The sequence below is a fragment of the Hipposideros armiger genome, unplaced genomic scaffold (genome assembly GCF_001890085.2).
Source record: "Hipposideros armiger isolate ML-2016 unplaced genomic scaffold, ASM189008v1 scaffold_845, whole genome shotgun sequence".
Lineage (NCBI taxonomy): Eukaryota > Metazoa > Chordata > Mammalia > Chiroptera > Hipposideridae > Hipposideros > Hipposideros armiger.
This window is the reverse complement of record NW_017732195.1, coordinates 369471-382379: the sequence shown is the minus strand read 5'-3', so window position 1 is coordinate 382379 and position 12909 is coordinate 369471. Positions and strand designations below refer to the sequence as shown.

The 12909-nt window shown below is 34.7% G+C and overlaps 1 protein-coding gene across 1 annotated transcript in view; it reads right to left on the bottom strand.

Moving 5' to 3' along the window:
• Positions 1-4453: 4453 nt before the first annotated feature.
• AGL (amylo-alpha-1,6-glucosidase and 4-alpha-glucanotransferase) overlaps positions 4454-12909 on the bottom strand; it is a 71232-nt gene continuing 62776 nt past the window's right edge. The window contains 2 exon segments of the mRNA XM_019629345.1: positions 4454-6944; positions 12684-12817. Of these exon segments, the coding sequence (XP_019484890.1) occupies positions 6827-6944; positions 12684-12817 (252 nt within the window). The 3' untranslated portion in view covers positions 4454-6826.

The following is a 12909-nucleotide window of genomic DNA, read 5'->3' as shown; positions in this document are numbered from 1 at the left end:
TTCTCTAGGTTTTAGAGTCAATGCTTTGAAGTTGCTTAAAAAAACAAAAACCAAAAAAGCTTGTGTTTTCTAAAGACACTCAGAAACAAGGAAAGTCTAAGTCTATTAAACTACCACACTACAGGTATTTATTCCATTTATTTGTCTGCTGAAATACAATTTTCCCCTTTGTCCAATGATGAGAAAGAACAAAGTAGAATTAAAACCAACCACACCGAAAACAACAAAAATCTGTACAAAATTCCATCTTGCCTTATTATAGATATCAATGATAGCTATCTTGCTTCTTTAAAATTTAATGAGTATAAAATTATGAATTTTAAAAATGTAAATATAAAATTATGAATTATACGTTATTTTATTTTTTAAACTTTATTGGGGAACTGTGTTTTTTCCAGGATCCGTCAGCCCCAAGTCAAGTAATTGTTTTCAGTCTAGTTGTGGAGGGCGCAGCTCACTGGCCCATGTGGGAATCGAATCAGCAACCTTGGTGTTAAGAGCCTGTGCTCTAAACACCTGAGCTAACCAGCTGCCCCAATATGTTTTTATTTTAACCAAACCATAAAATTTGCAACTAATTTGGATGATGTAAAATTTGAGCTCTTATTTCCCCAAGACCAGGCTTTGGGAAGTCAAGAGGAAAAATAATTTGGAGAAAACACTGATTAAAATAAGCAAATAAATTATTGTACACCTTTGCTCACAAAAACTAGGAGACCAACTGACATAAAAAACTACACCTTGGAATGTTATACAGTCATGAGATGCTGGCCTTGGTCCCTGATGACCACAGAACCAGGATATCAGCCCTGGATCGCACACCTGTGGACCTCTGTCTCATAGACACCACTGTTATTTGCGCTCTGTTAATGCAAACTTAATCCTGATATACCGTAGGTTACCTTCCCGAGTCATTACTGTCCTGAGGGTAGACAGTACCATCATCCTTGTTTTTACAGTTGAAGAAACAAAGTATCAGGGAGGCAAGTAATCAGCTTTGGAAAGAGCAGAGTCATTGCAACAACAAGATTGGAAAGAGATTGGGGCTAAATTATACAGGATCCCAAATGTCCTCTGAGCAGTGGTGGGATATAATCAATGTTCAAGAAAGGTTTTCCTCATAGTTCTACAAGGAATGGCGTAAGTTGTGATCAATTAAGAAATGACTATGATGGACTGGCCGAGTGGCTCAGTTGGTTAAGAGCACGCTCAAGAGTGTGAGCTCTGAGCAACAGTGGTTCAATTCCTGGCCTGAGCTGTGCTGCTGCTGAGCTGCCAACAGGTGGCAGGAAGGCTCAGAAAAAAAAAAATTATTATGTTAGTCTAAGGACAAGAGTCCAAATAGAAAGGGGAATAGATGAGAACCTGGTCAAGTAAAAGTGAAAGACTTTGCAATCTACTGAATATGATGTGTGAGTCAAGATATAATGATTTTAAGAAAAGATGTTTAGCACTTAGTTGTGCACTTTCAAAATATATCAATTTCAATAAATATACTAAGGTCAAACATTTATATAATTAAATGCCGTATTTGTTAGTAAGCTTTTATAGATAATAACTTGCTCCTTTGGTATTCTGCATGCTTGGGAATGAACCTTGACTTCTGGGCCAAAATTCTCATGTACCAACTTTGACAGTCATTGGTCAAAGTATGCTCCTTATTGTCTCTGACTTTTCTGTGTCTTACCTTGATAAGACACTTACATTTGCAAATTTACCCACGTTGTGTAACCTAACCCAAGCTTGGCTCTTTGAATCTGAATGTTTAGCCAGCAATACATCGGTTGTCTTATTAGGGCAGGTGGCTGCAGATACAGCATTTTGACCAGGTGATAATGAGTATGTCTAGACCCAAGCACAACAGGATCTGTAATCAGATGGGCAACAGATAATAGCCACAGGTCGACCTATGGATGGATGGTGGCAAGAGGCACGGCGGCAAGCACAGACGGCTGCAACCTGGAGCATCTCCGACAGAGGATTTGTGGTCAGGAGATCATGAGTGGACTCTTGGTCAGGAATGTGTCAGTTCTGTGGTTTAGGGAAAGATACCTTAGCAATGTTCTCATTTATAAAATGGGCATAATACTTCCAATATAATATTGTCTGTTACATGGTAGGGGCTCATAGATGTTTGTTCCATCTAAATATTTTATTCTAATTGGCTATTACGTTAAACCAAAATAGATCACATATATACCGTGTTTCCCCCAAAATAAGACCTAGCCAGAGAAGAAGCCCTAGCATGATTCCTCCAGGATCTGGAGGGCACACATCCCTCACATGAGGGTTTGATGACCTGTTTCAGGGAGAAGGGTGCCTTTTCCACAAACTCCTTCAGCTTAAAATATTCAGTATGCCAAGGTGCCATATTTTGGCACCTAAAATCATGCTACGGCTTATTTTCCGGCTGGGTCTTATTTTGGGGGAAATGCGGTAATAGCAATCTAAACCGTAAAAATTAGGAAGAATTCCAGCAAGATAAACATTTTTTGAATGCAGATAAGCTATATTCTGATAAGATTAAATACTGTAAATGCTAGTTCTTATCAAACTAACTTAGTGTATGTTTAGTAACAATGGTAAGAGAATACTTTTTGGATATGTAAAATTACTTAAGAATAAATAGGTGGATATATAAAACAAGATTCTAAAAAAGAAGAGGAAAAAATTGGTGAGAGGTGGTGAGAAAAAGCCTAATATTAAAACAAAAACTTATAATAAATGAGTAAGGGCCGGCCAAGTGGCACAATGGTTAAGAACTCGCTTGGGACGCCAGAGGGCCCCGGTTCAGATCCCACATATGAGGCCAGTGACACTGCCCTCCACAGCTAAGATGCTGAACAACAGCTCAACCTGGAGCTGGGCTGCTGTGAGTCGCCGGCGACAGTGTAGGCTGCAGCCCCTGTGGCAGTGGGTTGCCATGGACTACAGTGTGTAGCCAGCAGCCAGCGTGAGCGGCCAAGCAGCCGCCATGAGCGGCCATCCAGAAGCCAGCGACTGATCTGCCTCGCCCGGGAAGAGCACAATGATGGTGCCAACTTGGGCCAGTGAAGCAACGTCCTCCACAACTAGACTGAAGAACAAAAGGACAGCAACTTCTCTGTTCCCCTTCCCCCAATTCCCCAGCACTGTTTCCATCCCCCAAGTTCCCCAATAAAAATCTTTAAAAAAAAATAAATAAATGAGTAAACAGGCACAGATAACTTCAATAGTATATCCCAAAAGTACACTTCATTGTCAAATAAAAATTCAATTATTAAAAAAGGAATCACTATATATCATATTCAGTTCATGAGTTTGGAGTATAACAATTTGGAAAATACCTAAGTAATATGTCACCTCCTACTGGATGCTGCTATAAAACATAAAACCAGAAGAACACAGTAACAAAAGTTCATTAAGTTACTGAATGAGATTAAATTTTGAAGAGATAGAAGAAGAGTTCACAAAGATAAATACTAAAATATTTTATTAAAGAAAAATTCAAAGCTGTTGTAAGTTAAACAAAATAACCTCTAACCAAAATAACAAGGCCAATATATTAGGGGGGAAAACTGTAGCCAAAATGACAAATATCAGTATTACTCAATAAATTTGAGGCTCCTACAAATGAAAAAAAAAATACAGCCAGCCGAGCGGCTCAGTTGGTTAAGAGCTTGCTCAAGAGTGCGAGCTCTGAGCAACAGCGGTTCGATTCCCAGCCCGAGCTGAGCTTCCACAGGTGGCAGGATGGCTCAGCTAAAAAAAAAAAAATTAAGCGCCTTACTTGAATTTATTATTTTGGCGCATTGAGGATTTATATAACTAAGTTTGGTAAGTTTGACAAATTCATTAATGAAAACTTTAATATTAGAGGTTTGGATTTGTAGATTAATACTTTTTATCTGAAGATAAAGATATTGGGTTGTCGGAAAAGTCATGACGCATTTTTGCAATGAAAAACGCGTCATGACTTTTCCAACAACCCGATATATATCTGCAGTAAAAATGAATCAACAGTAATTAAGGTAAAGACCAAATGGATCAACTTTGGTCATTAGATGTCATTCTCTATATATGTATATATTATTCAGTAGTATAACTCAAATTCTTTTGGACACTTCAGGAGGCACCCATCTACATTATGTCTATTTTGGCCTGTAGTACTTGCCTTTAGTAAGCTGATGAAAGGTAACTAAAAAGTTCACAGTAGTGTGAAAGGGTTTAAGAAATACCAGGGGAGTGTAGAATTGCTAACATCTATTTATACATCAGAAATTTATTTTGCTCTTAATTTCATCATGGCTAATTAGATAAATTACCAAACAGTCTATAATTCTTCCTTCTCTCTCTGTCCCCACAATCCTGCAAAAAAGATAAGCACCCCAAATAAGCAAGCTTTAAATAAATGGTAGTAGTCAGCATCAACAAATTAGTTCAATGGTTAATAATGGAATGAAAGCAAAATACAGACTTTTAGAAAATATTTTTATTTTCTTGGCACACAGACGTAAAAATGACATTTGCCAACTAGATAGAGCAGTTGAAGACATCAGAAATGAGTTAAAATTCACATAGGTTATAAGGTCCATAGATATGACAGGTCTCATGTTTCCTCAATTATCTTTAAAACTTAATAAATTATCATAGCATACTGGTTTAACTGACAAACTTACTTCTCATGTTAAAGAGTAAAATTGATTTTGATTAGTGAAGAACCAAGGCACAGAGCCATTTCTAAAATGTAAGACAGTGGTACCTCATCCAACATCACTCAGGAGTGAAGCATTCTACTTACATGTTTTTTACTCAAATGACATTTATCTCTCTAAAGTCTAAAACTGTTACTTTAATTACTTTGATGAAATAACGTACCTTCTTAAACTTTAAAATACATCATGCAGATTATAACAATGTTCTTTCATTAATATTCCGTATTAGGGATATGGCCCATTTAATTTTCTAATTCAATACAACGTCCTAAAAATTTAGCAAAGTGGGTATTTGCCCAAAATGGCTGTTTTTAAATTGTCAACTCATTTTTTATTTATTAATTAATGTATTTATCATATTTAATTGTCAGGCATTACTTCTTGCTTTCGTTAAATATGTTGGTTCTCAGTTACTTTTCTTACCACCTTTAATATAGAAATTAAAGTTGAGCAACAGAACTACATAAACCCTTGATGACTAATGTTTTTCTCTTGCAAGAAAGGTCTTTTACTGCACAGGTTAGGAAATATTATACACTTAGCAATGAAGAGGAAGGGAAACGTGGAAAATACATTTATAGACAGCAGTCAGATTATTGTCACAACTGTCCTTAAATTTGTAGAGCTTAATCTACTTTAGGTTGGAAAACCAGAAAGTTAAGTTAGTTAAAACTATTTCTAAAGTAGGGTCAGCTTTGAAAAAGGGTGTGCAGGTAATCTTATGGTAAACTGCATGAGCTTTTGAGCATGGGTATTTGACATCTAAAGCATTTATATATTTTTACTACTCCGAAGTTTTAGTTTACTTGTTTTTCTTCTTTATTTTTACTTCTTAGTCACAGTTAAGGTGGTTGGGTATGTGATCTCTAACTGAGAAAAGTGTTACTGTACCACTATTTTAATTATGAATATACCATTGAATATTATATAGTAATAAAAGGATTTTAGCAACTGTTTTCTTTAAACTGAAAGTGTAACAATCTATTTTAAGTATTTTTGAGACAAAAACAGTAAAAAAAAGTTCCACCTAGAAAACAAGTACTATTCAAAATGTCAAATCATATAAATGTTAAAAAACTTTTTCCTTTTATGACTTTTTCAGATTTAAGGTATTTAAAAATAACATGAAAAGCTTTTCAGATGATTTTATGGAATTCAAGATAGCTACTGAATCTCTATTTTTATGACACTAAGGTTATTCTTAATGCTAAATGAATCAATGGCAGGTTTTGGTTAACAGGAAATTAGTATCTACTATGATCTCCCAATACACTTTTTACACACAAACTAAAAATAGTTAAGTTTTAGAAAATTAATATAGCATTGTTTTCTTTAAAGTTCTCATAAATATGCCCAACAATTTGCATTTTGAAAAAGTAAACCACCTTGTAGTAGGAAACTGAAACTGAAGACGGATTTTATAAAACTGTTTTTAGGAAGTCAATTACTAATGCTTTATTTTATATAGAGAGAGCCTATGTATCATTAGCAAAGTAAATTATGTTAAATATACTGTTGGCATTCATTACATTAAAACAAATATTAATGTATCAGTGAAAAAAATAAAAGCACATATGAACATCTGTGCTCCACTTATGAACACTTCCATAATTTAACATTCATTTAATAGTTATTGAATGCAATGTGGGAGGTGCTAGAAATACTGTAGTAGAAGGTGAGACCATTAACTAACCATGGCCTATTTGGTATATATTGTTACTGAAGAAAATGTATACCACAATTTAAAGATCCTTTTCCATTTCTTTCATGATTACATTCTCGTATTTCATTTTCACTTATGTACAAAATGAAGATGACATGATTTTTCTTTTTCAAACTCTGGATTTCAAACTCTTTATTTCTAGGCATTTGAAGAATACTTACTGAATTTGAAAGAAAAACATTCCATTGGCAATGATAATTTTCTCTCTGACTTAAATGAAAAGCTACCCCTGTACATTAAAAAAAAAAAGAAAATCAATGCTTTTACAGTCTTACCTAATTGGGCATGTATTATATGAATGAGATTTTTAAAATGACTCGAGCCTGTGCATATAAAGCATTTACATTATATTATGTCCTTGCATTCCATAACACAGTGATTGCATACTTAATAAATATCTATGAATCAACTATAAGTCATAGAGTGTTTCAAGAATAGTGGCAATTGACCAAGCTTGTGTTTCACAGCTGAAAGGACAGTATTGGCCATTCTCGTTGGTCAGTTCTGGAAGTCCTTTCCAAGGGGATCTTAAAAAAAGAAAAGCCATTTAATGAGATACGATCTAATACATATCTTGTTGGATTAACAAAAAAGGCAGGAAATCTGGTGATTTTGCCTTTTTATATAAAAAACAACCATACACAGTCATTTGCTAAAAAACAAAACAGTAGATCCTATGTATTAAGAATTTAGATTGAAATGATTATTTGATAATTCAATCTTTGAGATTTAAAACTTTAAAATAGAAGGAATCCCTTTATGTATTAAACACAGAAGAAACTACCATTCCAAGCAATATGTAAATATAGAGACAACTATCCTTTCTCATCTAATTTTATTCCTTTTAGAGTGTGTTTATGAGACTCAAATTGTAGTTATGTAGATGTATTAAGTTTGATCTTGACAAAACTGTGAAACTAATACAAAACAATGAAAAAACACAACTATGATTAGGAAAAAGATACCACTTAAAAACAATCTGAATTTCTATACTAATTTCCCATTCTACTGAATAATATAGTTACTATTCACGGTGTATTTATTATGTTCTAAAAATAAGTGCTTTATATACATTATCTCATTTAATGCTCAGAGTAACCCTATAAGATAGGTACCATAATCATTCCTACAGAAGTTAATAACTTGTTCCAGATCTCACTATCAGAACACAGCATTATTAGCATATCAAATTTATTCTTAATTTCAATGTAATCCCTTAAATATACAACAAATTAAAAAAAAACACATAATTCTATAATGTTTCATTTTTTAAGTTGGGTTGTGGGAACATATTTGTCTCATCATTATACTTTGTAACTCATGGCTATGTTACATATAATTTTCTGTAGATCTCAAGTATTTCATAATAAAAATAAAAAAATAATTCCATTAGACAAATATGGAGATATTTTGAATAATACTTAATAATAACATCATCTAGTACCGTATTTTAAAAAGTTGTCATGGAAAACATAGAAAACTTATTTGTTTGCAAGTGTTCAAGCTACTTCAGAGTAAAATGCCAGACTACTGAATTTGGGTACCTGGGTATCTGTAATGGGTTGAACTGTGTCTCCCTCAAAATTCATAAGTTGAAATTCTAACCCTCAGTAATTCAGAATATGAACTTCTTTGGATATAGGGCTATTGCAGATGTAATTAGTTAAGGTGAATCAGGGTAGGGCCCTAATCCAATATAACTGGTGTCCTTATTAAATGGGGAAATTTGGACACAGGGGAATGCCATGTGAAGACTAGAGTTATGCTGCCACAAGCCACGAACTAGCAGATGTGAGGAGACAGGGCTTTACAAGGAGCATGACCCTGCCGACACCTTGATTTCATATTTCTAACCTCAAAATTATGAGACAATAAATTTCTGTTGTTTAAGCCACTCAATTTGTGGTGCTTCGTTACAGTAGCCCTAGCAAACTAATATAGCACTGAAATTAAGAAACAAAACAACCTTACAGAACCACAAATATGCTGCTCATAATTAAATATAGACACAATAGATATAGACCACATTACCAGTATGGTTATAAAGTCCTCTTTCCTTTGCTTTCTGAAAAATTCACTTCTCAAGTCATTAGGTGGGACAAAGGTCAGTGACCACTCTGGGAGGGGCGGAGAGAAGGGGAGCAGGAGTAGCACAGAGTGGGATGTGAAAGCCTGAGGGATATGAGAAAGGAGTTCACACCAAGGGTGGGGGGGGGCAACGCCCAAGTGGTGCAAGGAGAGTATCCGTGCATCAGAGGAGCCTAGCATGGGTTGTCTGAAGCAGGCCCAAGTGGGTGAAGAGGGCATCTATATTTCGGGGGCACCCCAGCATGAGGTGTCAGAGCCAGAGTAGAGACTATGAGATGCTGATAGCAGGAAATAGGTTATTCGCTATTGGAAAGGGAATTACAAATATGAAAAGGAAGAAAAGTAGAATTTATTACTGAGTGGAACTGATGTGAAGGCAGGTTATCAGTATCAGCACATAGAGAGAAATACAGAGATGTATGTATATGCCTATCTACATGTGTTGTATGTCTCCCAGCTCTATCATTGGGAGGCACATTAACAATGATGTTATGAAGTAATAGAAGTAATGAATACACCAAGTGCCCAGATATGGACTTCTAAATAACATTCTTCACCAGAAAGAACCAGGGCTCCTTGGAGAATAGCTCAGTTCTAGGGCTGGGACAGGCAAAGTAAAAGATGAGCCTACAACATTTTGTTGGGCCACAAAGCAAGAAAGGACTTCCACTTCTGAAAAACATGGACTATCACGGACAGAATTTCCCTCCTGCCTAAAACAGTCAAAGAAATGGACAAAATAAGAATTGGAAACAATAATTTTCCAGACACTGGACATTAACCAACAAAGAACAGTGACCCTGAGAAATGAGAAAAAAATGAAGTGAGTCCTATGAGTCTGTACCATACTGTCTTGAGAGAGGTTCTAGGATTTGGCACAGGGAAGCGAACCCAGAATCACTGAGTTGAAGAGATGTAACTGAGAGTTCAAGAAGACCAAGGAAGCTAGAATTTTCAGATCAGAGTAGTAGAGAGGAAAGAACTGCACAAAGAGAAAAATCTGGAGTTAGGCAGAGGGTCTCCCACTCACGTATTCACAGCATACCCATCAACCAACACACAAGAGGAAACTAATCAAGGATGGAGAAAGAACCACCCAAAAGGTTTAGGTGAAGTTGTACCCAACATTCATGCAGGGGTCAGTTACACTGTTTACTTCCACCAGCCTGATTTGAAAACTTCATAATTTTCGGAATATGGAACAGAGAATGCAGATGGGTTTTGACTCGTTAGTGTAGACTAGCCCTAGACTAAATACTGTTCTGGGTCAGGCCCAACAAAGCTTAAATCAGGACCTGCAAGGATCAAACTATTTCTAAAATAATTTAACTGCACTCAAAAACAACACTCAAGAATTTTTATGGAAATATAAAAAAAAATCCAACATCCAACAAGGTAAAATGTACATCTGGCATCCAATAAAACAATAGCAGGCAAAGAGCAGGATAATAAGAGAATAATCACAAGTGAAACAAACCAGAAATCAACTAGCAGACAAAAATATTAAAATAGTTACTATAATTGTATTTCATCATATGTTCAAAATATTAAGCAGAGATATGAAGATAAAAAAAGAGCCAAATCAAACTTTAAGAAATAAAAACTATAATGTATGAAATAAAAGAAATAAAACATACACTGAATGGAATTAATGGCATATTAGAAATAAGGATGACAGCACATTTCTTGTCAAAACAATGCAACAAGTTTAAAGTACTAAAAGAAAAAACTTGCCAACCTTGAATCTGTATACAACAAAAATACCTTTCAGAAATGAAGGCAAAATAAAGACTTTTCTGATATACAAGAGCTTAAAGAATTCATCATGAGCAGGCCTGCACTACAAGACATGACGGAGAGTCTTTAGGTAGAAGATGACACCAGATGGAGATAGGGATATTCATAAAGAGATGAAGAGCACTGGAAATGGCAACTACGTGAGTAAAAAAAAAATATGCGATTTTTTTCTGTATTACTTAACTATCTTTAAAAGATAACTGATTGCTTCAACAAAAATAATAAAAATATAGTGGGGATTATAACATATGTAAAAACAAAACAGATGACAAAAATAGCCCAAAAGCCTGGAGGGGAGAAATAGAACTATTCTATTTTAAAGTTTTTATACTATACTTGAAGTGGTATAGTGCTTGAAGGTAAAGTACGATAAATTAAAGATATATATATACTACAAACCTAAGGAATCATTTAAAAACACCAAATGAGAATAGCTAATTAGTTAATAAAGAAGATAAAATGGAATAAAAATATTAAATCTAAAAGAAGCAGAAAGAGGAAAAAGCTACTGGAGAGGATAAACAGAAAACAAATAGATTTATACTTAAACACATAAATAACCACATTAAGTACAAATGGTCTAAACAGCCCAATTAAAAGTCAGAGAGTATCAGGCTGCATAAAAAAGCAAGACCCAATTATACACTGCTATAAGAAACCCATTTTAAAAACAAAGACACAAAAAGGTTAAAAGTAAAAGGATGAAAAAAAATATATACCATAGTAATGAATACTCAAAAGAAATCTGGAGTGCTTCTATTAATACCAAACAAAGTAGATTTTGGAGCAAAGACATATTGCCAGCGACAATGAAAGCCATTCCATAATGATAAAGGGTCAATTCATCAAGAGAACAATCCTAGATATTTATGCATCTACTAGTTAAGATTTCAAAATACACGAAGCAAAAACTTATATGACTGCAAGGAAAAACAGACAAATCCATAATTATAGTAGGAGATATCAATACCCTTCTCTAGGTAATTCATAGAACAAGTAGACAGAAAATGTATAAGTACTTTGTACAATACTATCAACCTACTTGACCTAGTTGACATTTACAGAGGAGCACTCCACCCTTGTGAGGTAAACAAGGGAAACCTAATGCTATGGATAGACTAAAGTTTTTCATGATAAGAGGAAAGCAACAATGTCAAATAACTATATAGCCAGGTCAAAGAGGAGAACTGAAAGGAAATCATGGGATCTGGGATCCAGAAAGGGTCTTGTTGAGTGGCTTCACCAGAGTGGTAAGGGCCAAACAAAAGCCAGAGTGCAAGTGAGGATGACTAAATGGGTGGTCAGAAAGCAAAAAAAAATGAGGAGGTTACTCTTACAGGAAGTGATGATAAGACAAGGCACCAGGTAGGAACAGCATGACTTTAGAGTGATTGACAAGTATCTTTGTAGCTTAAGAAGGAAGGATCAAATGGAACACCAAGAGAGGGTAATTATTAGAGCAAAGTCATAGAACAGGTGGGGGTGGGATGTGACCATAGATAGAAGAATGACTATGCAGTGCAAGATATTCATACTTCTCATGGACAAAAGGGAAGAAAGAGAGAATAAATGCAACTAATGAGAAATACTGTGGAGCAATAAAGGATGGACTACAAGAACGTTGCATCACACAGACTCAAATTCAATCTCTAGATAAGGCAGGAGTGTGGCAGGGATGGGGTTGTCTGTCATATTCAAGCTAATGAAAACACACTGAAGAAAAGAGGAAAAAACTGACACAACATTCATGTGACAGATGGAAGTGTCTTATGCTGCTGTAATAAAGACGGTAACAGTTATGCTGTTTATGCATAATTATTTTGAGCAATAAGATGTACACATATTCAGGTTTAATCTAGAATGTGGGACATTAAGAGCTTTTGACTGAATTTGTATCAGCTTATAACTGACACTATCTGCTAACAGCACAAAAAGTATGACACATGGGTTTGAAATAATAGCCAAAGAACCAACTCTGATATTTTAATTATAATGAAAGCATTTCTGAAAATTATTTATTGATATATCTTTAAATCAGTTAACTCAAAAAACCCAGCCTGAGTACTTTTAGTTTTTGTATTTATTCTGTTAACCATATCCAAAAATATAGCAGCAGCTAAATCTTAAAATCAAACACTTTCACATGTATAAATCATGCAATATCAAGTTTTAGAATGAAAATAAATAACCTAAAAATAATTAAAGGAAGGTAAAAATTACATTATAGAACTTGCTGTGTTAAAGAGTAAAACTTTCAAATTTCATTAGGGTAGCTAGAATATATGTGCACAGAAATGAATTCTAACGAAATGTCATTTACCTAATATCTAACAAACTGACTAAACACCCATTATGGAAATTACATGCCTATGATGACTTACCTCTCAAGATGAACATAATGTCGGGAAAGAACATTTTTAACCAAAAACATAGTCTTTGCATTAGTCTCTGGGCCCATCAATTTGGAAAAATATAATTTTGCACGAAGGAAATACCCAACGGGCCACAGCCACTCCTTAAAAAGAAGATTTAAAAGTAAAAAAAAGAGCTGTGAGTCTCTAAAATTATTGGAAAAATAACTTTAATTGAAAACTCAGAAAAGAAAAA